The sequence below is a fragment of the Acomys russatus genome, chromosome X, assembly GCF_903995435.1.
Source record: "Acomys russatus chromosome X, mAcoRus1.1, whole genome shotgun sequence".
NCBI lineage: Eukaryota > Metazoa > Chordata > Mammalia > Rodentia > Muridae > Acomys > Acomys russatus.
This window is the reverse complement of record NC_067169.1, coordinates 52,637,321-52,661,162: the sequence shown is the minus strand read 5'-3', so window position 1 is coordinate 52,661,162 and position 23,842 is coordinate 52,637,321. Positions and strand designations below refer to the sequence as shown.

At 46.2% G+C, this 23,842-nt stretch overlaps 1 protein-coding gene across 1 annotated transcript in view; it reads right to left on the bottom strand.

Moving 5' to 3' along the window:
- The window catches only part of Nhsl2 (NHS like 2), a 246,807-nt gene extending 226,254 nt beyond the window's left edge, over positions 1 to 20,553 (bottom strand). The window contains exon 1 of the mRNA XM_051142199.1: positions 20,085 to 20,553. Within this exon, the coding sequence (XP_050998156.1) occupies positions 20,085 to 20,364 (280 nt within the window). The 5' untranslated portion in view covers positions 20,365 to 20,553. The remainder of the gene's footprint in view (positions 1 to 20,084) is intronic.
- Between the last annotated feature and the right edge of the window lie 3,289 nt (positions 20,554 to 23,842).

The following is a 23,842-nucleotide window of genomic DNA, read 5'->3' as shown; positions in this document are numbered from 1 at the left end:
GAGGGTTTATTGGACTCAGTTCCATCTCATTGACAGGAACTCAACCCAGCAGGAACCTGGATGCAGGAGCTGCTTGCTCTCCATGGCTTGTTCATCATGCTTTCTTAAAGAACCCATCCTTTTCTCTTTGGTCTCAATTTTCCCATCTGTGCTGTAACAAATTTGCTCTGGATTGTCTCACAGCCTGTGCAGCTATGGCAGCCAGAGTGTCTGCTTCGGGACTAACTGCTTCCATGGGGTCCCAAAATGCAGCCCATAGTACAAGATACTTCCCTGACCTTGTCGTTGAGTGTTCAGGGCCTCCCCAGAATTCTCTAATGCTATGATAAGAGATGTTTCCCCCAAATCCAATAATGCCCTCATGGAGCCCTAGCCTCCTTGCATTTCACCCATGCAACTTTTCTTGCCAGTCAACCCTTCCCTGTGTCTGTCAAGGACCCAGTCTGAGGCCAGGCACCATGACATGACAAAGCTACTTAGAACTCCTGTGAAATGGCGAATTTTATCACAGCCTTCTTACATACATGGCTTATGTCTCTGTTGACAGTGTGGATTTCCATGGGCTGAACCCACGTTTTGTTCAGCATCCCCAGCACTAAGTCAGCTTCTTTACCTGTGGCTATCAAGGTGAAGATAATGTCTTCTTTACAGTCCTGTGCTTAAGTGAGCATAAAGGAATCACTTATCCTAGGGTCAAATCCTGGCTCTGTGACCAACTAGGTTATCTTCTTCAGCTACAAAAATGACCTGGTTAACCAAGTGTGGTGGTGCATGCCTTTAATCCCAGCACTCGGGAGGTAGAGGCAGGTGGATCCCTGTGAGTTCAAGGCCAGCCTGGTCTACAAAGCAAGTCCAGGACAGCCAAGGCTAACACGGAGAGACCCTGTCTCGAAAAACAAAACAAAGCAAAACAAAACAAAAATGACCTAGTCAGTAGTGACAAAATATCTGTGCCTTGATTTATTCATCTATTAAATAGGAAAAACAGTACCTACTTCACATAAAATAAAGATTTAAGGAGCGAATGCAAGTAACATAAGAAATGTTATATGTACACATAGATGGCAAATTTTAATGCTTGCCACACTTACAATCTTCATAATGAGGCTATGAGATAACTGCCAACATTATGATGACCCCTTACTTACAGAGACATTAATGCAAAGGATGCCAGGCCACTCATCAAGGGTCATAGTGCAGCAAACAGCAAGGTGCATGCTCAAACCCAGGGAGGGTGGCTCAAAGGCCCAAACATTTAACCACACTATCTGAACCATGCTATATCTTCTTCCACCAGTTAGACCAATTACAAGGGCAAAGGAAAATAAGGAGCAGGAGCTGGGGAAATGTCTTAGTTGGTGAAGAGCTTGCCATGCAAGCACGAGGACCTGAGTCTCCCAATCCCCACATAAAAAGTCCGGTGCAATGGGGAGTGCTTGCAATCCCACCACTGGTAAGTGGAGACAGGCAGGTCTCTGGAGCTCCCTGGCCAACAAGCATACCTAAATCCATGAGCTCCAGGGTCGGAAAGAGAAGCCCTGTCTCAGAAAATAAGGTAGAAAGGCTAGAAGAGGGCTCAGCATTTGAGCATGCTTCCCCCTTTTACAAGACCTGAATTTGGATCCCAGCAATCATGGCAGGCAGATCACAACCAACAACGTGTAGATCCAGTTCCAAACATCCAACACTCTTTTCTGGCTTCCAAGAGTACCAGCAAAAGTGTGATATATATACACACACATACACATAACACACAAACACATACAGACACATACTATGTACATGCGTGCACCCACGTGCGCACGTGCGCGCGCGCGCGCGCGCGCGCGCGCACACACACACACACACACACACACACACACGAGCTTTAAAAAACAAGATAGGGTTCTTCTTGTTATAGGTAGTTTATTTATTTATGTGTAATAATATAAATGTATATGTAAAAAATAAAAAATGTTTAAAAAAAAAACAAGATAGGGAGTGAGTGAGGAGGACAATTGATGTCAGCCTCTGGCCTCTATATGCAGAAGTGTAAGAGCAAGAGAGCCACAGAGTGAGAGACAGTGGCAAGCTGCTTTCCTTCAGGCTGTTTTCCCCTGCTCTCGGCGCTCTTATCTGCAGGCACACATTTTTTGTTTTCTTTCCTCTGACTTTCATAATCTGATCCAATTGAGCTCTTCCCTCTGATCCTGCCCTTAGAAAACCATCTGTGTGGTCACCTAGGTGTTATTTAAAAAAAAAAAAAAAAAAAAAAAAAAAGGTTAGTGAGAAGAGAAAATCTACTTGCTCCTTACAGGTTGCTTGCTTACTATGAGGGAAAAAACATTCTCGTCTTTTTTTTTTTTTTTTAAATAAACTTCTGTGTCTCAAATGAAATGTATCAAGGGCATGTGTAGTTAAGCCCAGGTGTCTAAGAGTAAATCTTGTACACTATGTACACTCCCAGCACAGGTTCCCTGGCAGAATTATAGATATAGACTAAATGTCCCAGTCTCTTGTCTTAGGGAGAGAGAACAAAGAGCCAAGAAAGGTAAGGAACTCATACGGGTATCTTTCTTGGGTCCTTGCTTAATTTTGGTTTAACTTTGGTCCAACTTATCTCTTTCTCTTTGGTTGCCCAGCCCAAGGATGCAAAGAATTCTTCCTATGTTTTTAATATAAGTTTTATAATTACAGCTTTTGTGTTTAACCCTTATGTTCATCTTGGGCTAAATGTTGAGTGTGGTATGAAGTGAGGAGCCAAATGTGTTCTTTTGTCTGTGGACACTTTGTTGTTTCTGCATTATTGGGAAGATAGTACTTGACTCTAATTGTCTCTTCTTTTCTTTGAGGCAAGGTCTTGCTAGCCTTAAGCTATCCTCCTGCCTGCCTCAGCCTGCCAAGCAGCTACAACTATGGGTGTGCATCACCATGTTTGGCTCCCAAGGGGATTCCAGGAATCACTGTTCAGAGCCAATCCTTCCCAAGCTCAGTTGTATACACACTCCTTTCCCAGCAGCTGCAAAATCGGAGTGCATATATGTATGTGCCCTCAGATATCAGTGTTTTCTATTTTAATGGAAGCATGCCAGGTGATTCTAAAACACCCAGCCAAGATAAAAATCAACATTGCTTACCTGACAAGGTAAATGAAAAGAAACAAATACTTTATCTTATACACCCTATTAGGACAAAGATTTGTATTCATATATACTTGCATCGCTGGCATCTAAAACAGTCAAAATGGTTCTTGGTCCTCACAGCCTTCCCCCTTCAATTTTTCTGAATCTATTTTGTCAATTTCTCTTAGGAGGACCATATAAAAAATATATACAAAGGTGCTTCATAAATGAAAAAGAAGTGCAAAAATGCCACTTTTACATAGAAAATCCAGCTTCCTGTTTTCTCTCCTTGGCCATATCAAGAAACGCTCCTTCTGGTTTTTTGTCCCACCAGCTTAGGTCTCACTAGAAAGACCTGTGTTAGTTCTTGTCCCAGTTAGTCTGTTCCCTATGGATGGTGTCCTTTCCATTGCTTTCCAGTTGCCATGATAAAACACCATGACCAAAAGAAACTCCAGGAGGAACAGGTTTCCATTATACCTTACAAGTTACAGTCCATTACGAAGAGAAGTCAGAGCAGGAATTCAAGGCAGGGACTGAAGCAGAGGGCGGAGGGAGGAACGATGCCTACTGGCTGGCTTCCCCTTCCAGCATCCCCCCCCCCCACTTGCTTCACTCAACCTTGTTTTCTTATGTACCCCAGGACCACCTGCTATGAATGTCCCCACCCACAGTGCCCTGGGCCTTCTCATATCAATCATCAATAAAAACAATACCCCACAGTCTCTGCCACACTCAGCCCTCTTTTGAGCCCATTGCCTCACCAACAAGATGGGAATGGCAATGGCTAACTCTATCATGGACCCCTTGGGGATAAAATGGGTCAGCAATGCACATACTGCTCCTAAACCTCAGAATATGAGCCATGCTTTTATGCTTAAAGGGTTTTTTTTTTCAAACTTAAAAAGGGAGGGGTTTGTGCTAAATTCAAACACATAAAGATATGTTTAATGGAGGTGTGCAAAAATAAGATAGGGTGCATGCTACTGGCAGGGCTGTTAAAGAGGCTGAGACAAGAGAATCAGAACTGTAAGGATGGCTTGGTCGACAGAATGAGTTTAAGATTAGCTCAAGCAACTTAGTGAGACTTTGTCTCAAAAAAAATGTAAGGGTTTTTAAATGGCTGAGGGTGTCTCAGTAATAGAGCATTTGCCTTCTATGTATTCGACTGTAGGTTCAATCTCCAGCACAATCAAAGGTGAGGGTTAGCCTAGCTGGCACATGCTGATAAACTGTGGTTTATTTGAATGGCCAAGTAGCACTGTGAAAGCATGGGACTCCCTTTGTTTCTCTGTTAGTCACTCTGCAAGTATGTATTGAGCAAAACTGCATACTGAGGTTGGGTTGGGGACACAGGCATGGAAGGGACCCAGCCTGGAGGAATCTGATGCAAGTCCTGAGGTCATAAAAGGTCATAGCTGGGGCTAGAAAGGTGCTCAGCAGTTAAAAAGCACCGACTGCTCTTCCAGAGGACTTTGGTTCGATTCCAAGAAACTATGCAGTGGCTTGCAACTACCTGTAACTATAGTTCCATGGGGATTCAATGGCCTCCTCTGGTCTCTGCAGGCACCAGGTACAAACACAGTGCACAGACATACATGTGGGCAAAATACTCAAACACATTAAAATAAAAAGACCACAGCTTAGAAGGCACCATCAATGTGACAGTGGTATGACCAATTATTCAGGCAAAATAGTGAAGAGCTGATAAATACCCTCCTAAGTACTGGAGTATTGTGAGGCTCACAGTATTGGTAATGGCAAAAGTTGCAAAGCACCTGTGGTCGTTTGCCTGAAAAAGGCCCTATAGGTGATTGGCCATGTTTGAATACTTTGGCCCAGTGGGTTGAACAGGAGTAGGAGGAGTGGCTTTGTTAGTGGAGGTGTGTCACTGGAGGTGGGCTTGAGATCTCAAAACAAAAAGCCCACACCGCAAAAACAAACCATAGAGCCCATTTTGTGTTGACCAATTACTCATTGGCATGGGCTCTGCCCTGGAGTGTGGCTGATACACCCAGTAAGACTCCATTGGAGAAACTGATTTTCCTTTTTGCAGCAGGGATCAGTTACAAACAGCTTCTTGGTTAGGGGTGGGATTTAGTGTCCACTTCCCCTTTGCAGTACTAGGGATTTGGTCTGGTTTGAGTCTGTGCAAGTCTCGAGCACACTGTCACAGTCTCTGTGAGTTCATACACGCATCAGTCTTATTGTGTCTGAATGACGCTACTTCCTAGGACTCATCCATTACCTCTGACTCTTATAATCGTTCAGATCCTCTGGAACTGCAGACAGTAGAAAACAGCCACATGGGTGCTGGGAATTGAACCTGGGCCCTCTTGAAGAGCAGCCAGTGCTCTTAATCTCTGAGTCAGTTCTCCAGCCCCGCTTACAGTCTTTCTACCTACTCTTCTACATATATTCCTGAGCCAGGAAGGGAAAAGTTGCTTGTTTGTTTTTGAAAGAGGAAAAAATGAACACGAAGTTGGATGGGTAAGGAGGTGAGGGGAATCTAGGAGGAGTCAGAGGAGGGGAAAAACATGGTCAAAATATATTGTGTGAAAAATATGTTAATGGAAAAAGAAAAAGACTCATACCATTCCTAGCATGCTCTCTGCTTCCTGTTTGCAGGTCAGGATGTGAGCACTCAGCTGCCACTCTCATGTCATGTCTGCCGGCTGCCATGCTCCCCCATCATGATGGTGATGGATTTCTATACCTCTAGAATTGCAAGCCCAAAGGAATCCTCCCTCTTATAAGTTTCCTTTGTCATGGTGTTTTATCACAGCAACTAAAAAGTAACAGCTATTATAGCTAAGGAAAACATTAATTGATACAAAGTATTTATTAGGTAATAAGCAAAAGTTAAAAAAAAAAACCATTTCCTACTAGGCCATTAGTCATTCAACACACACTTGCATCATACCTACTTGCAAACTAGATGCTGAAGACAGATGGATGAGTCAGCCACTGTCCTTTTCCTCAAGGATAATATGAAACATTTTAGGCATGAGGATTTGTTTCCAAAGCTTTTTTCCATATAGGAGAATTTCTGATCCTTCTGACAGAAAATAGAGGCTCAGAACTAGAAGTTTACTCTTGTGAGATGATACCAGGACTCAGCTTCTACCAGAAGCCAAATAAGCAAAGGCGAGCAAGCTCATAGCTATCCCAACTGGACTTCCTCCTCCCCAAAAGGTCTGTGGCTCACTACCCATAGCCATTTACTAAAGTCTAGTTCGGGAGACGCTTGGAATTCATCCCAACACCTCAGGATCTGACGGGCTCAGCAGCTACGTGCTATGTCCAAGTCCCTACCACCATCAGGATAAGATTTACCTCCCCTAGTGAGAGACTGCTTGAATGTCCAGCTCCTGGCTCATCTGAAGCAAAGAAGTTACCAGAGTGTTCTTCCAAGTTCCTAAGATGAGGGGTACGTTACATTCAAAAGGTAGGAGAGGAAAGAAAATACAAGTGGGTTCAAGAAAGGTCAATACATATTGCCAGCGTCTGCCGGGACTAGCTTCCCCCACCTGGAGGAAGCGCGATTGCGAAAGTGAACAAAGCGCTGCAGGAGCATAGCAGAGGGAGTCAGAGGGCTGTGGAGAGCAAATCTGGAGGGATGAATAGTTTTAGAAGAGGAGGAGGAGAGGAAAAGGCTATGGATGCCATCCCTGCCCCTGCGCTAAGTCTTATGCCCACACGGGACTTAGCTGTCTATAGTAACATCATCTCCTGCGCCATCTCCCTAAGTGCTGAGACTCAAAGAGTTAACAGCAACTCTTAAGATTGATTTAAGTATCACCAATATCTGGCACAGAGGCCAGCACAGGCTTAGTGTGACGATCAGGGTAGGAATTAGTCTTTGGAGCCAACTCTAAATCACCAGATTAGAGATAAACGGCTTTCCTTTATTAAGGGACAAAAACATGAAAGGGGAAAGTATCTCAGCTATGCCCAAACTCAGCCTTTTTAAAGACAGTGTCTTGTTATAAAGTCCAGGCCTGGCCTGGAACTTTTAATCCTCCTGCCTCAGCCTCCCAAGTGCTAGGATAGCATTATGAGTCACCACCACACCCCACTCCAAACTCCCACTTTCAAGCTCATTTCAACAAAACACAGCCACATTTTTCAATTACAGTGAAGGAAGAAATGATAGTGACATTTTCCATCCAGTACCCCCAAAGCGTTGTTTTAGTCACAGTTAACAAGTCTGGCTGTTCATTCTAGAAAGTAGAGCCACAGACGGAGGAATGGTAGCTGCCCCTTCAAGCGGTAGCCAACATCTGGGCATTTGGGGGAGGGGGGTGAATAGCCAGTTTATTAACAGCAAATGAAAGTGTGCCTGGAAGGATTGACAGGAGTGGAGTTGGCAGTCAACCAGCTAGTTCAATAGAATAGGGGTTGGAGGAGTTAGCCTGGGAATTCCTCAAACAAGGTCTACTTCTAACCAGTCTCCGTGTCCCTGGTGCTCTGGGGTACCTCACAGTATTGTTCCATAGGGGTCTCCTGAAAAAGGAGTCTCAAGGCCACAGTTCAGTGAAGTTGGTTGTCCTGCCTGACTGCCCATGGAGGAAGGTTATCTTTAGTTGTAACAGAGAAAGATGGCTTTTTAAAAGTTATTTATTTTTATTTTTTATGGGCATTGGTGTTTAGCCTGCTTGTATGTCTGTGTGAGGGTGTCAGCTCTTGGAGCTACAGACAGTCGTGAGCTGCCGTGTGGTAGCTGGGAATTGAACCCAGGTCCTTTGGAAGAGCAGCCAGTGCTCTTAACCTCTGAGCCATCTCTCCAGTCCAGGGAAGATAGCTTTTAAACATAAGTCCACCCAGATGCTGCTCTATTCTTTAATAGTTATAGCTAGAAGTTGCTCCACAAGAAAGAACGGCTCTCCCTAACTTGGCCACCTAGAGGAGGCATTGGTTTTGCTACCCATCTACCCATAGGGGACACCTACTTGCCATATATGTTAGCAGCTCCAATTGGCTCCTGGAATTCAATCAATGTTCCCTGTAACAAAAGGATTAACTATCAGGACCCCTTTCCTTCTCTCTCACCCCTCACATGCCTCAGGTAGTCTAGACGCCCCAAGCACAAAATATAAAACTCTCTGCACACGGATGACACCCATTCCCTAAATCTACTGTTTTCATTACCTTGGGGTTATAAGGAAAAGATTTCACTGGGCGTTTTCACAAGGGGGAGTAAATGTATGTAACCTGTTATTCCAAGAGGTAATGTTGTTCAGAAGCTGGATCACAGCAAGATCTCACTAGCCTACAATCCTCACAAAATTACTTCCCGGCTCCGTTTCCTGAGCTGCACTGTTCCCGCATTTCAGTGACAAACCTGTTCTGTATCGCTTTGAGCGGAACCGTTCCTTAAAATGTACTTCCCATCCTTCATAAATAGATCCTTCCTCTTTTTCAAACCTAAAGTGTGTGGTTTTACTGGTGAACACTGAAACTCTTCACTGATGAAAGCACAAAAATTATACATAGAAATCGGTTATCACGAAGTGCTGTGGTATCTCTGTACAGCGTGAAATGCCTATTTTATCTCTGAGTCTGGGCCTCAGTCTCTCTAAACAGTCATCATTTCCTCTTGGTAAGTACTTTTGGAGACCCTTCTTTCTGCCTTGCTTTCATCCCCGGGGTCTGGAGCTGCTTGAGAGGCAAACTGAGGGAGGTTGCCTTTATAGCGCCTCGTCTCTGATCACAGCTGAGGTGAACACGCTTAAAGTGCCGCCTCTCCCCCTTATACTCTTTGTCACAGTATTTTCCCAGTGGCTGCTGTCAGAATCAACTAAGCCTTGGGATTCCAAAATAGCTACTGAGGAGGTTCCAAGTGGGAAGCCCAAATACAGCCACTAGCATTGAAGATGCCATTGGACCAGGCTTCTTCCTTTCTCTGGGTGGCTGTTGGCCAGGATCCATATTCTAAAAGTATTTTTGTTGGTATCATGACAGCTATTCTGTCTTCTAAATTGCATTTTTGAGCAGGGTTTAATGATACATGCCTGTAACCCCAGCAGGTAAAGGCAGGCAGGATCAAGAGTTCAAGGTCACCCTCAGCTATATAGTAAATTCAAGATGAGCCTGGGCTACAGGAGACCCTGTCTCAAAAAACAAACAAGAAAAAGCTGAATTGTATCTGTTCAAGTATATATGATTTTGAAAACACTGAGCATGTTTATACAGGTGTTCTATCGTGCTATATGAATGCACTGACCTATGTTATGTATTAGACTGGACTACCAAACAAGGGAAGCATGGACTTCACTCTACATATCAACTCAGAAGCAACCATTTCACTTCAATCTGTAATTTCTGGCCTGGCCTAATTTGAAGCATGAAACTATAAAGTGAAAATGTCTTTCCTTTTGCCTGGATTCCCAAAAATGTATACAGAGCAAACTTTTTCTATTCTGTTGGAAAGTTGATTAAAGGTATAGACCCAGCCCAGTGTCATAATATGTGACCATATGTAGCTATAACATAAAGAAAAACATGGTCTTCATTTAAAATATTAGTGGATTTAATAACATGAACAAAACATAAGATGAAAGATCTTTTACTTTGCTGTAGCATATACTTTTTTTTTTTAACATAAAGTATTTTTTTTTCTAATTGTCTTTCTTTACTTATAAATTTAAAAAGTATATTATTCAACTTTAGAGGCATGGCTGTTTGTGATTAATTCATACATGGGACCATTTTGTCACTTGTTTTAACCTAAGCTTACATTATACTTCATGCTCATTATCCACAAATATGATTTATAAAAGACTATATAATGAAGCACTGGGAATGTAGCTCACTGAAAGCATCTACAATGCACAACATGTTTTCTAGCACAGCAAGGAAGAAGAAAGAGGAGGAAGGGGAGGATGAAGATTATGTGGTCAAATGGGTTGAGAAACTCTAGCTTGGTGACATGCATCCTTAACCATCCAGAATGCAAGTCTTCACCCCAGCTGCACAGTACAGCCACTTGGAGACTTTTAAAAATACTGGGGCTGGAGAGATGGCTCAGAGGTTAAGAGCACTGTCTGTTCTTCCAAAGGTCCTGAGTTCAATTCCCAGCAACCACATGGTGGCTCACAACCATCTATAATGAGATCTAATGCCCTCTCCTGGCATGCATGAAGACAAAGTACTGTGTACATAATAAGTAAATAAGTCTTTAAAAATAACTAAATAAAAATAAAAATACTGGTTCCTGTCCACTGTCCCCCAGAACTTCTGATTATAAAGGGGGCATGTCATCAGTAGTTTTTAAATCCTTTTAGATGATTTGGTTTTGCACTCAGGGTCATACAAGATTCTGTGGCTATAATTTAAAAGTTTCAGAATGAAGTCAAAGGAGCATTGTAAGCATTGTGAAAGATTGTGTCCAGGGGGATGGCAGCAATGCCTGATGCTTTGGGCATCTTGTAGACAATGCCAAGGTGTTCCCATGCCCTCGAGGCTGCTCAGCTGTGACATCAGGATTTACTCTGTATCAGCACTGGTGGAAGATAGACCTGTTGGACCTCCAGGCAAAAAGCTCTGTACATTTTGTGAAAAACAAAACAAAACAAAACTTCTTCACCCCTTAGCCAAGTTGATTCTGTAAAAATGGTGAGCCAAGCCAGAAGCCATGCCCCTCCCCATAGCAAGAGACTAGGACAGAGCTAGTCAAGACACTTGCACAGGATCCCTGCCTAAAGGCAAATGCTGCTACTAAACTGATGGGCCAGAATCCACCCTCTGCTGCTTCGTGAATGCCCCTCCAATGTCCTAGCCTGGCAGGGTCTGAGGTCAGCAGGCATTGGTCTGTAACAATAAACATCCCAAGGCTGCCAGCACTCTCAGCAGAGCATACTTCAATTACAAAGGATGCCCCCTACCCTTGGTTGGCGGCCAGGTAGTGAACAAATGTCAGTGGGAGAGAATGAATAGAGGGATCAAAGGAAAGCACACTCCTGGGGTGGGGAAAGATGAGCTGACAGCCTCAAAAGCTAGGCGCACTCCTCCATGCACACGTGCACATCCTCCACAAGTTTGAGTGAAGAATTGCTGCAATTCCGAGCTATCTAGGAAAGACTTTTATTAGAAGAGACTGGACGGTGTATTCCTCTAAGGGTTTCAAAAGGTGTCATAGCAGCCAGGCATGATGGCAAAAGGGGGTAATTCCAGCACCCACGAGGCAAAGGCAGGAGGATAAAAAGTTTCATGGCAGCCTAAGCAACATAGTGAAATTCTAGTTCAAAACCAAATAAAGACTTCAAGGAATTGCATCTTTCTAGATTGTATCTGGAAATGGGATGCATGATTGTGGGATACGCGCCAAGCATTTTGTACACGTTTTTAGGCCCCAGAAATAATCCCTTGAAATAAGTATGAACCCCATGTTACATATAAAGAACTGTGACTCAGGCACATCAGTTGGCTAAGATGTGTATTTGTTCACAGTCTGGTCCTTTATAGCTGTATCCTAGTTTATCATTTCTATCATAGACCTAGCAAAATTTTACATAACCACTCCACTGTCCATGAATGTCTAGGTTACTTTCATTTTTGGGTTAACATGAAAAACAAACTATGTGGTGAACATCCTTTCAGCTCTCTTGATACAATATCTGATTTTTTTTTTTTCCCATTAGCGTAAGATCGTGAAGTGGAACTGCTGGGTCAAAACAGACATGCCATGAATAACAAAAGCTGTCTTGCTAACAGCTCTGGGTGCTATCTCCCGCAAGGAAAGGGAGCCCCTGAGTATGCTAATATTAGGTCACCTCACAGCCTCCCAGTTGGGGAGAATAATGTGCTTGGTACTTGACTTAGACTGAGGAATCAGACTAGAAATTGTCAGGAGGATAATTCCACTGCTCTCAGCAGCAAAGGAATCCATCCACTCAGAGGAAGAAAAAAAAAAAAAAAAAAGGAATGGATCTTAAAAACCTATTCTTCCTTCAAATCCATTTTCCAAAGGAAAAACACTTTTATTTAGATTAATGGTGTATAGTTCAGTGGTGGAGTGCCTATCTAGCATGAGGTAGGCCCTGAATAAGTTCGAGTCCCAGCACCATAAAATAAAAAGAGAGGAAAACAAACAAACAAATTTCCCCCTGGTTTTCCCATAGAGAACTTGCAAATCATTCCAAAGAATCTCTGTAATAAAAGATACAGTCACACCTCAAACATCCCCACTCACAGACAAACAGGCATGATAATAGATTTCAGTCTTAAGTGCCAGGGACACACACAGCAGGTAGACTCCTTGGGGGCTGGGGTGGACCTGCGGAGGGGGAGAATCTGCCTCTGCCAGGCAACCTCAGCCTCATTTGCCTCAAGGGTACAGCTTCAATTTAACTATACGTTTTTTACCCTCTTGACACTCTCTAACTCCGTGGCCAACAAACAGGATGTGATAGGATCCCCCCCCCCCACTCCACTTCTGCTGCTGTGGTGGCTTTTCTGTGCTGTGGAGCCTTGTGCTCTCTCCTGAATCTCTCCAGCTCATCCTCCCCCACATCAGCTCCCTCTTACATCCCTGCAGTAGTATAGGCAACTTCCTAAACTAGAAATGCATACTCTCTTTTTCCCCTGACACGATAATGCACACTGTTCTGCAGACTCAGACATCACATCCTCCTGGAAACATTTCTGCACTGAATCTGGTGTGTCTCTTCCACCTCTGCTGGAGCGAAGCCCTTACTCATCTGCGCAGCAGTGGGACTCACTACTCCTCCCAATGGGCTGGGGACCTGCGTTCTAGGGCATCTACACCTACCAAGAAAGCATCACAGGATGAGCCAAGCTAGCCTAGAGAAGAGGCAGGAAGGAATTCATCTCGACAGCTACAGTACCTAGTAAAATGCCCACTAGGTGCCAAATCTTCACCTAGAAGCTGGAGAACTGGCAGTAAAAGCACAAATATCTGTGCCTGCAAACAACTTACATTTTATTGAAATGCTTACAACTTCCAGAGAGGGGAGCATTTGGGAGGGTGGGAAGGAAGGACGGAGAGTTGTTTGAGTGCACAAACTTTGCAAGTTAAAGGGCTGGGGTCTAGTAGTCTCTTGCATGTCCAGCCCCACTGCCTATCACACACAAGCCTTGCTGTAAGCTATTTATACAAATACTTACTCATCACACCTGACTGGCATTATCAAAGTAGCCTTGTCCATTAAAATGCTGTTGTCATTTGCAGCAACTACATGGAACCAAAGTACATTATCTTGAATGAAGCCAGGTGCAGAAAGTCAAATACTGCATGTTCTCACTCATATGTAAAAGCTTTTTTTTTTTTTAAGTTGAGCTAAATGTAGGGCAGTGGTTACCAGCAGCTAGAAATGATGGGGGGAGGGGGGGGAAGGGTTTTACAGGGAAAGTGGGCAATATACACCAAAAACACAGTCATCTACAAGGAGTAAATTCTAATGTTCTTTAGCACAGTGGGGTAACTACAGTTCACAAGAACCCTTTATATTTTTTTAAAAATAAATATCTAAAACAGAGGCTCAGCCGGGGTGTGGTGGGGCATGCCTTTAACTTAATCCCAGCACTCAGGAGGCAGAGGCTGGCGTATTACTGTGAGTTCAAGGCCAGCCTGGACTACAAAGTGAGTCCAGGACATCCAGGGCTACACAGAGAAACCCTGCCTCAAAAAAACCAAAAAACAGTCTTTCCTTTTGTGGCTATGGCTGGATCGCAGGCACCAAAATGAAGTTCAACCCCTTCATGACTTCTGACTGAAGCAAGAACCGCAAATGCCATTTCAATGCACCTTCTCACATTTGGTGGAAGATCCTGTCTTCCCCTCTTTCTTTCCAAAGAGCTGAGACAGAAGTATAATGTCCGGTCCCTGCCCATTCAAAAGGACGATGATGTTCAGGATGTCTGTGGACACTACAGGGGCCAGCAGATTGGCAAAGTGGTCCAGGTATACAGGAAAAAAAAATACATCATCTATATTGAACGAGTGCAGTGAGAAAAGGCTAAAGGCACAACTGTCCACATGGGCATCCATCCCAGCAAGGTGGTTATCACCAGGCTAAAAGCTGGACAAAGACCGGAAGAAGATACTCTTCTACTCGCTGTCCCATGCTGATGTGGTGAGAACAGAGATGGCACCCGGCCCTGCAGATCAGGAGCACTCCAGAGGGAGAGACCCAGGCTACTTACCTGTCTCTAGAATCCAGCACAACAGTAAGAACCGAAACAAAGTTGTGCCCACTCTTCAAAGCTAGGAAGTAATAATCTGGAGAAAAGATGAGGTGACGCCTCTGAAAGAGTACAGAACAGCAAGGCCAGTAAGCCTGTTAAGCTACTTATGTACAAAAGGATAAGCAATCCATTCCTTGGACACATGTATGCTAAATGCATTTCTGGCAATCATTTTGCTTTCTTGTTCCCCGGGGTTTCGGGGTTTTTAATAAACATGCTTTTCGAAAATGCCAACTAAGCTCTACTGCGGCAACAGAAAATAGTCAAGATGGAGCATCACACTCTCAACTGAGCTGCACTGTAAAGACAGTGGGAGGATCAGTAGTAAAAAACAAACAACAACAACAAAAACCTGGTGGCAAGGTGACCCTCAGAAGTCAGTGTGTCAACAGCTAAGTACCCTTTCCCACCTGAAGATCATTTTCTCCAGAGCAAACTTTACTCCAAACTCCCAAGGTTTAACAGGGGAGTCTGTTGTCTCACACCTGCTCTCTGTACAATGCAGGGTTGAGCATCCTTCCTCCCCAGCTCCAGCTTGCCTCCCAACTCCACAAACCACGGCATGAGGGCCATTCTTTAAAGCATGCCTTGGGGACTGAAGGAATCAGGAAGCATTCCTTATCCTGGACAAATTCCAGCTAAAGAAAAGGCCAGAGTGACTCAATGAAGTGACTTGGAACTCAGTGTCATGGCAGAGGGCAGAATACTGGCTTAGAACATCAGAAGGCCCTTCTGAATCAAGGACTTCTGTCACCGACTTTCTCTGTGACTTGGCCAGTGCCACATTGCCAAACTGGCAGACTGAATGCATTCGTGGATCACAAACAACAAGAATACAAAAGAGAGAGGAGAGGAAGAGAAAGAATCTACTAAGAAACTATTTTAATTGCAAAATGCAAGTGATCGTTGAGTCATTTCCAAAGGCTAATGCTTTCTTTGAAGGCTCCTACCCTTTTCATTTAGAATTACATATGTGAAAGCACCAAAACCCTCTCAACACTCAACCTTCAACCTACAATCTCTCTTGCCTGCCTGCAAGGTGTGCTGGGGCAACAGTGGCACAGAATTTGTGGGAGTGGCCAACCAATGACTGGCCTAATTTAAGGCCCACACGAGTAAAAGTCTTGATTCATCTGGGTAATTTTGAACACATCCTTTCCCCTTCCTGGACCTCGGCTGTCAAGTGCTATGATGCTCACAATGGTTCAGTGACTGAATTTTTGGTTCATATAGTATCAATAGACTCCACCCAAGCCAGAGAGGTACAGAGAGGGACACATGATGCCAAGGCACCGCTCTTCTCTGGAAACCTGATCACTTTCATCCAGGTCAAAGGTGAGCCCAGAAGCAATAACTTAAATCTTCTACTTCTCTACTAGTCTGACGACCTGACACTTTTGCCACTTTAGCTGTTCATGTGTCCACAAAGGAGAAGATTAAATTTCTTGTTTCTAAAAGGGAGGAAATTCTAGTGGACATTTTGATGTTCAAATTTCCTGAGAAGATGTTTTCAACACATGGAAATACCATGAAGCAGACCAAGAGTTTCATGGTATTTAAAGCGAAAATGGGAAGTGAATAAAAAAAATTAAATAGGTTTGTTTCTCACTTCCAACCCCTTCTGTCAACCCACCATCCCAAGAGCCTCGGAGGATGACAGGCAGGGCAGAGACAAAAAATCAGTCCTGGCAAAGTGTGTCTCAAGTCTCCCAAGATCTCCTAAGCTTCATCAGACTCCAGAGGTCATATTCGATCCTTCTAAGCAACAACAGTGAAACTCAGGGTGTAACATCTCACCTAGCGACAAACTGGCTGCAGCCAAGAGTTGTAGTGTTCCTCTTTTTCACCCCATGCAAAGTTATAGTACACTAGGATTATAATTCCAAGCAAAAATCCACCAGCTCTCCTTATGGTTTGCAACCCACGTTGCCACAATGTTGGAAAACCGAGAGAGGGATACATAACGAGAGGCGGGGTGTTCTGCTGTGGATCTCACAGGTTGCAGTCAAGTCAAGGCAACTGCAAAGATGCAGCAGAGCATGTTTCTCACAGAAAGCCCACAGGCTATTGTGAAACGACAGACAGCTTGCCAGTGTTATGAAACAAGAGGCCCCGGTGAGACCGCTCAGCAGGTAAAGGCCCTTGCTGCTAAACTTGATAGCCCTAGTTCAAGCCCCAGGACTCACACGGTGGAAGGAGAGAACCCACTGCCACAAGTTGTCTCTCACTGCCAGAACACACCTAGAGCTATACAATGTTTTACTAACTTCCTAGATCTCAAAGGAGATATTCTACTCCTAGGCCGATGTCCTGATTGCTTTTGTAATTATCATCTAAGCACCTACAAACATTAACCAAATCTCTGAGGGAGGAGTAAGAAAGCTTGGATTGACTCAGCATATGGCAGGCGCTATTTCCCACTGGCTTTGACCAGAACAACTTTGAGAAGAACACAGAGTAAAGGCCACAGGATGCAACAGAACAGGTCACATTCAAATCCCTATGTGGTGGGCGGGGGGGGGGGGGGGGGGGGGGGGGGAGGACACTCAATTTAGAAGCAAGGCCAGGCCTGGGGTATGAAGATCCACAGATAGAGAAACCTGGTTCAGACCTGAGGGGTCTTCTTCCCTACCACCCTCATCCCCCCAGCTCATGCCAGTTTCTAGGGCAGTCTCAAAGGGGCTCAAGTTACCAAAGAACAGCCTTTGGGAGGAGTGTTGCCAGGCAACCAGGTCAGCCCAGTCCCTCCCTTGTAACCTTGAAGATGGTGGGAGCTTGACCTGAGACAGTGTAAAGAACTATGTGGAACCCTTTAGCATCCACTTTCTCCTCTCCTGTCCTGTCCTCCCCCTGGTGCTTCCCAGAGCCCCAGCCCAGCCTGCACGCTGTGGGCCAGTGTGACTTGTCACTATTCAGCCCTTTAGTGACAGCCAAGTTGTCCCAGCAGGGAGGCTACAAGCTGGTCTGTCAGCTGTCATTCACTCTGGCCCTGTTTCCAAACCTCCTTCCTTCCCAGATTTCTTTCCCATTATGGTTGGAAGAAATACCTACAGGAAAACTATGAGAGCAAGTTGAGCTAGGTAGATAGTGTGCAGGGTAAACGGTTAACTGGAAGCGCTAGCCTTCAGCAAGATGGTCAATAAAGGAATGAGAATGCTAGGAGGAAAGGGCACTACAAAGAACAAACCGAAAGGACCAGCCCTGACTACGTCTGCAGGCTTCGATCTTGTCCAAAACCTACTTTATTTGAGGTTCTTTAATGCTTATATCTCCCTTCCAACCCACCTACCCTAGATAGGAGAGAAAAGAGGTTAATGGGAACAGGAGAAGTAGACCTTTCTGGGCTTAGTTCCTGAGAGCAATTCCCCTGGCTTGGTCCTCAGGGTTTCAGCAGACCAGAAATTCAACCAAAGTTGCTGCTGGGACCTGGAACAGCAGCCGGAGCCCAGAGCCCTGATAAGTGGAGCTATGAACAGCCAAACAATACCAAGACCCAAAAAGCCCCCGCCTCCTGTTTTGGGCTCATATATATATGAGTCTGTACTAAGATGTGTTTCAGCTGGCAAAAACCAAGTCCCTGCACAAGGTGGTTTGTCTTCTAGTGGATAAACATCACCTGTTCCCTCACAAGTCTGTTCTCCATCCCACACTTGGGATCAAAACAAAAACATGTTTACATCCACTACATATGTCTGCTTGTTTGCTTATGATCAGAATCTAATATCCAGCCCGCTGGACACCTTGTTGAAGCTTAAGCCTCAGCGACAAGGGGGGTACCAGATGGTACTCTGAATATGCTCCCCACCTCTCGTTGCATTTGGCACTTACCCTCAGCTCATCATTGAGAGGGCCGAAAAGTGTACACTGGGAATCTCAACAAGAGTCTATGGCAGGAAAAGAGAAACGCCAAGTCCTTTAGAGGCTCACAGAAGGCAGCTTTGTTTGTGTGTGCAATAGTCCTTGGAGAACCTCAGGGCCAAGCAGCATGTACATTCTCAAAGGCAAGTGCACTAAAGATCAGAGACAGACACATTCCCAGCTCTTGCAAACTTCCAAGAGGCTAAATCAATGAGACGTTATCTTAAGAACCATCCCCTTCCTTGAACAATAATACCCACAGCATATAACTATCTCTTTCTTACCTAATAGATCACTGGAAAAGGGTTAGGCCCCTAGGTGACTTGGTGAAGCCATCCCAACACTGCAGCCCATGGGAAGGGCCGGCTGACTCAGCAAAGTTATGAGTTGGAAAAGCAGAGCTTCCTCCAGGTCCTCAACTTACCCCCTCACCCCCCCCCCCCCCCCCGCTGAACTCAGTAGGTGGCTCTCTGCAGGCCGTACATGCAGGCTGAACAGGGATTTGGAAATGTACTCTCCAAGCTGTCTTATCAAATTTCTCCTAGACTAACCCTGGTAATCAGTGGGACCCCAGGGAAAGAAAAACAATGACCTTCTTACCCTCTTTGTTAACTGAGAAGGAGCCAGACCCAGGGCCTCAGCTTTCCTGGTTCCCTGCCTCCCAGAGGCTTCTGGTTCCATGTCCATATTCCATCTGGCAGTCATCTGTGTCTTCCACCTTCCTTTGCTCACGGGATTCAGTTTATTTCTCTCTAGCAGTGACCTCTGGCATCTACCTCAAAGGTCAGAGACCTTTGTGAAGGACACGGGGTGCCTGAGCCTCTGACTCCTGTCATTTTGTAAGGGGTGGAGTCGGCAACGAAGAAAGGCTGACCCACACAATTCTCTCCCAAGGCCTCACTCAAAAGTCAGCACGTAGCCATCTTCTGCCTCCATCTGAAACTTTCTGGCCACACTGCCCCCCCCCCCCACCCCCCCCCCCGCCTCCCGCCGCCGCCGCCTCCCCTTCCTAACCTTCCCCAGGTGCCAATTGGCCCTATAGCCTGGCATATCTCTGTTAATCAGCATTTTTTAACATATTCAGCCCCCACCCCCCTTTGAGAGAAGTTCCACAGTCTAAGGAAATGCTGCCTTTCTTCACAGAGGAGATCCTCCCTATTCAAAGTGTTAAGATCCAAAGTAGTAAAGAGCCAGAGCTCCCGCCCGCCCGCCCACAGTCTCACAGGTTCCTAGCGTTCAGTGAGCAAACTCCAGGGATTGGCGTTTCTCAGGCAGAGCTTGGTCTTAAAGCGAACACACTTTTAAGAAAACCGATGACAGTTTCTTTAAATGGTTCTCTCCAGCAAATCTGGGCAGCAGAACCTTAGCAAAGGGAGGGGGGCATCAGCGAAGCCCTGAGCAGTCTCCCCTCCCCCCTGCCGGCCACTCCTGGCGAGGCTACGCAGAACATGCGGGTAAAAGCAGGCGGGAAGGGCGCTCACAAGCTGCTGGGCGCGGGAAGCCCGTTCATACTCCAGCGCGAAGTCGCACGGTTCTAGCTTCAGGGGCCCCGCCGCCCGGGAAGCAGGCGGGCAGCTCGGGCGCGCTTTCCAAAGTGACCTATCACCAGAGACAAGCCGGCGGGGCCACTCAGCTCCAGACGCCACCGGGACGCTTTGGTCTGCGCCGCCCAGGACTCTGTGGATCCCCTCCCTCTCCAAGCCCTCCGGAGGCGGCTGAAACCCCCAGGCCGGAACCCTGAGCGCAGAGGGCCACTAAGGACGGCGCGAGCGGATCCCGGGAGAATCTGATGGCGTGAGGGCGTCCTGGAGGCCGTGTCCCTCGATCTCTGAGAGGAGGCCACGGGCAGACCCATCGGGACATCCCTAGATGCTAGTGGGAGAGGTTCGTGGGTCGAGGGCGCCTTGCGCCTTTTACCTAGCAATTCTTCATCGTCCTCCGGGCCGAGCAGGCGACAGGGAAGGCGGCGGCGGAGACGCACGGTGCGCCGGTACAGGCTGTCGGTGCGGCGCCCGAGAGCCAGCAGGTGCCCCTCGAGGTCCTCAAGCAGAGCCAGCGAGTGGCCGCAGAGGTCTGCGAGCTGGCGGAGCAGGCTGAGCGCGGCCAGGTGGCTCACGTCGCGGAGTTCGGCCAGTGGTTGCGGCGGCTTGCGCGGGCACAGACGCTGGGGCACCACCGTGCGCCGGTAGAACGGCATCCTGCGCGCGGGCGCGGGGACCGGCGCGGCCCACTAGCCTTGTGGCACTCTGGGCCCCTGAGAGGTGGCAGCAGTCCGGGCGGAGTAGGGTCCTGCACTCTGGCGGGCGAGAGGCGCGGGCGGCTGGGCGGGCAGGCGGCTTCACAGCCTGCAGCGCCGGCTCCCCGCGGGCTGCACACTCGCAGGAGCCACGAGTCCCTCTGACTCTGCTCCGCTGGGCTCCTCCTCCCTGCCTTTCTCCTCCTCCTCCCTCGCTCGGCTACTTCGAGATTCTCCCCCCACCCCACCCCCTACACACACACACACACACACACACACACACACACACACTTTTTTTTCCTTTTGCGGTCAGAAATTCGCAGATTAACGCTTGATCCTGGAGAAAAGAGAAAAAGAAGAAGTAGGAGGAGTAGAAAGAAGCTGAGAGTTAACGGAGGTCTGCATGAATGTGTGTTGAGGAGGCTGTGATGTTCGGTTCGGTGTGCTGAATGTGCCCCTGTCCTCCTGTGCAGCTTCAGGCCCTGTACTGATGGTTAAGGTTTTCTTCTTCTTCTTCTTCTTCTTCTTCTTCTTCTTCTTCTTCTTCTTCTTCTTCTTCTTCTTCTTCTTCTTCTTCCTTAAACTTTCTTCTTTGTAAAAAAAAAAAAAAAAATGCAAATGCACCGGCGTCCACACCAGCGAGTCACAGCAGAGACATACAGAATAGTCTGGCTTTATGCAACTAGCTTTCCTTCTAATGTCTACTCTGTGCTGTGCGCCAACCTACACCAGGCTATGAGTACAGCAAGCTAGCAGCCAGAATCCTGAGAATATAGGAGAGAGAACCAAGTATCTTATTTGACTGTTGAGGAGGGAAGTGACTCTGTGGACTAGCACTGTCTCTGCCTGTTTCAGGAGCTGTGATGTGCTTTCAGTGCAGACAATTCCGATTTCTCTCAACTGTAGAAGGTAAAATGTGTTCAGGAAACGAGAGTCCCTTTAGTGTATTGTGTGCCTGCGTGCACTTGGGACGTTTCCACTCGGAGCTTCTCACACTGCACTCATATCTGGTTCTCCACTAATCTACTTTGATTTGGAGTGTGCGTTCTTGCCTAATTCTCTCACTCTTCATCCAACATATGCTCTGTTAAGCATAAGCCCACAGAATCTATTAGCAAAATATTTTGGACAAAATACTTGTGTCTGGAAGAACATGATGTGGACTGTTTTCCGTTCTTGGCTTCAGAAAATTAATTGTTCCTTTGACAATTCAAGAAAGTTCTACAGGGGCTGGAGAGATAGGTGGCTCGTTCAATCGTTAACAATGGCATCAGCTGCTCTGTCAGAGAACTCAGGTTCAATTCCCAGCACCCACATGGCTGCTCACAGCTGACTGTAACTCCAGTTCCAGGGCACCTGATGCTATCCTCTGACCTCTGCATGCACCAGGCACATACATGGTGCACAGACATACATACAGGCAAACACTTATACACATAACACAATAAGATAAAATTTAAAAGAAATCTCTATAAATGCTATATTAAATCATTTTTATGTTTTAAATGTTTTGCGACACAAAATTAATATGTGACTCGATGACTATGCTTATTGGCTTTCTTTGTTAATTCTGCATCGAGTATATCAAAACATAATACTGTACATAGATAACTACCTATTATTTGTCAGTTGAAACTAAAAAACAAAGTACTGCCAGGCATGGTGGCCACACACCTTTAATCCCAGCACTCGGGAGACAGAGGCAGGCGGATCGCTGTGAGTTTGAGGCCAGCCTGGTCTACAAAACAAGTCCAGGACAGCCAAGATAACATAGAGAAACCTTGTCTCGAAAAAACAAAAACAAACAAAAAATCCGCCCCCCAAAAAACAACCCAAAAAAGTACTGTAATCCAGTTGTCCTCATCTATGGTTCTTTTTTGCTTCGTAAATAAAAACAGAGTTACTAGCAAAGCTGACTTCTAATTAAAGTAGAAATCAACAAATGGACAAAAGATAAGCCCTCTTTTGAACTGTGAAGTCCTGTTGTAGGATGAGAATCCAAAGTTCTTAATGGGTGAACTCCAACCTCAGCCAAGAGAGTGACTGGCAGGAAGTAGGGGACTTGGCTTTACTCAGCAGAGATATTTTTCCCTGACCTATGAACTGTTTAGACTGATCTCTGCTCTGGAGGAGGAGAAATGAAGTAGGAGCGAATTGAAGGAGATTGTCTGGGCAGAGCTTTGCAGCCTGAGTGCTGCAGGCCCCGGGCTGGGTCTGGTGGTTGAGCCACTCAAACCCCCTACTCTGCTTCCTGACTCTCAGTCTCTCAGGGCTCCAGAAGAAGCAGCTCAGTCTTGGCCCCATGCCCTTCCCCCCAGCCTAGTCAGCTCACTCACTCCAGCCTCTTGAATGAGAGAAGTCCTGGCTTTCATCAAGGAAACATCAAGGACTTGCAACGGAGCCACCTCAGAGCAGAGCCCCTCCTCCCCCTTCCCAGGACTACAGGGGGCGCGGGGGCGGGGGTGGGGGTGGGCTGCTTGCAGCTGGGAGAAGGTCAGGGGATTTAAGTCTTCACCTTCCTTCTTAGCCTGTCTCTTCCCCCAACAGGAGAGACAGAGACCTCCAGAGAGGGGCTGCCTTGCCGCTCAAGAAGTGAAACTGGATGGAGAACAGCCTCTGGGGAAGCAGGGTCCCCGCTGGTTTGTGGAGGGACAACTGAGGTTCTAAAAGTGCCACTCTCCATCCAAGCTCACCAGGCAGAAAAGCAGCTAAGATGAAGGGTCTCCATCACCCTCTTGCACAGCATCTGGCGCAGTGTACAGATGCTAATATGATCATCTCTGTTTGTTTATGATAATAGTAATAGTATTTCTTTGTAACACTATCATCTTCCTCCCTCCAATGGCTCCCTGAAGGCAGGAACCACATTCGTCTTGTTTGCTGCTCTATATCCAATGCCAAGCCCAGTGGCTAGCATGTGTTAGGTTACTCAGGAAGTGTCTGTTAAATGACTGGATAAATGAAGCTAGATTATAGGCAGAGCCAGATATTAAAAGCCTTACTAAAGAATTTAACTTGGCCAAAGGGGCGATGGAGGGTCACTGTAGTTTCTGGCATTGCCTCACACAGGAAGGAGGCACTTAAGAATTTCATCTAGAATGTGGAGACCCAGGCTGCTGCAACCATCTGTGCCCACATCCTCAGGCCTGAGTTACCAAGCAGCACTCAGCGAATTCAACAGTTGTATTGATTTGCCTGTAAACGTTGGCACCAAATCATGCAGAAGCCAAGAGAGGCAAGGAAGTTGAGGAGGCAGAGGAAGGGGAGGCCCTTAACAACTGCACCTTACCACACCTCAAAGTGCTAGGTGCTTTCTGCCCACTCCCTACCAACTCCAGGGCTCCTAGGCCTGGGGCAGTTTTTTCCATAATCCTGCTGGGAGATACAATCTGGGCCTAAATTAGGCCCACCTGTGGAATTGGACATGGCCTTGACTGAA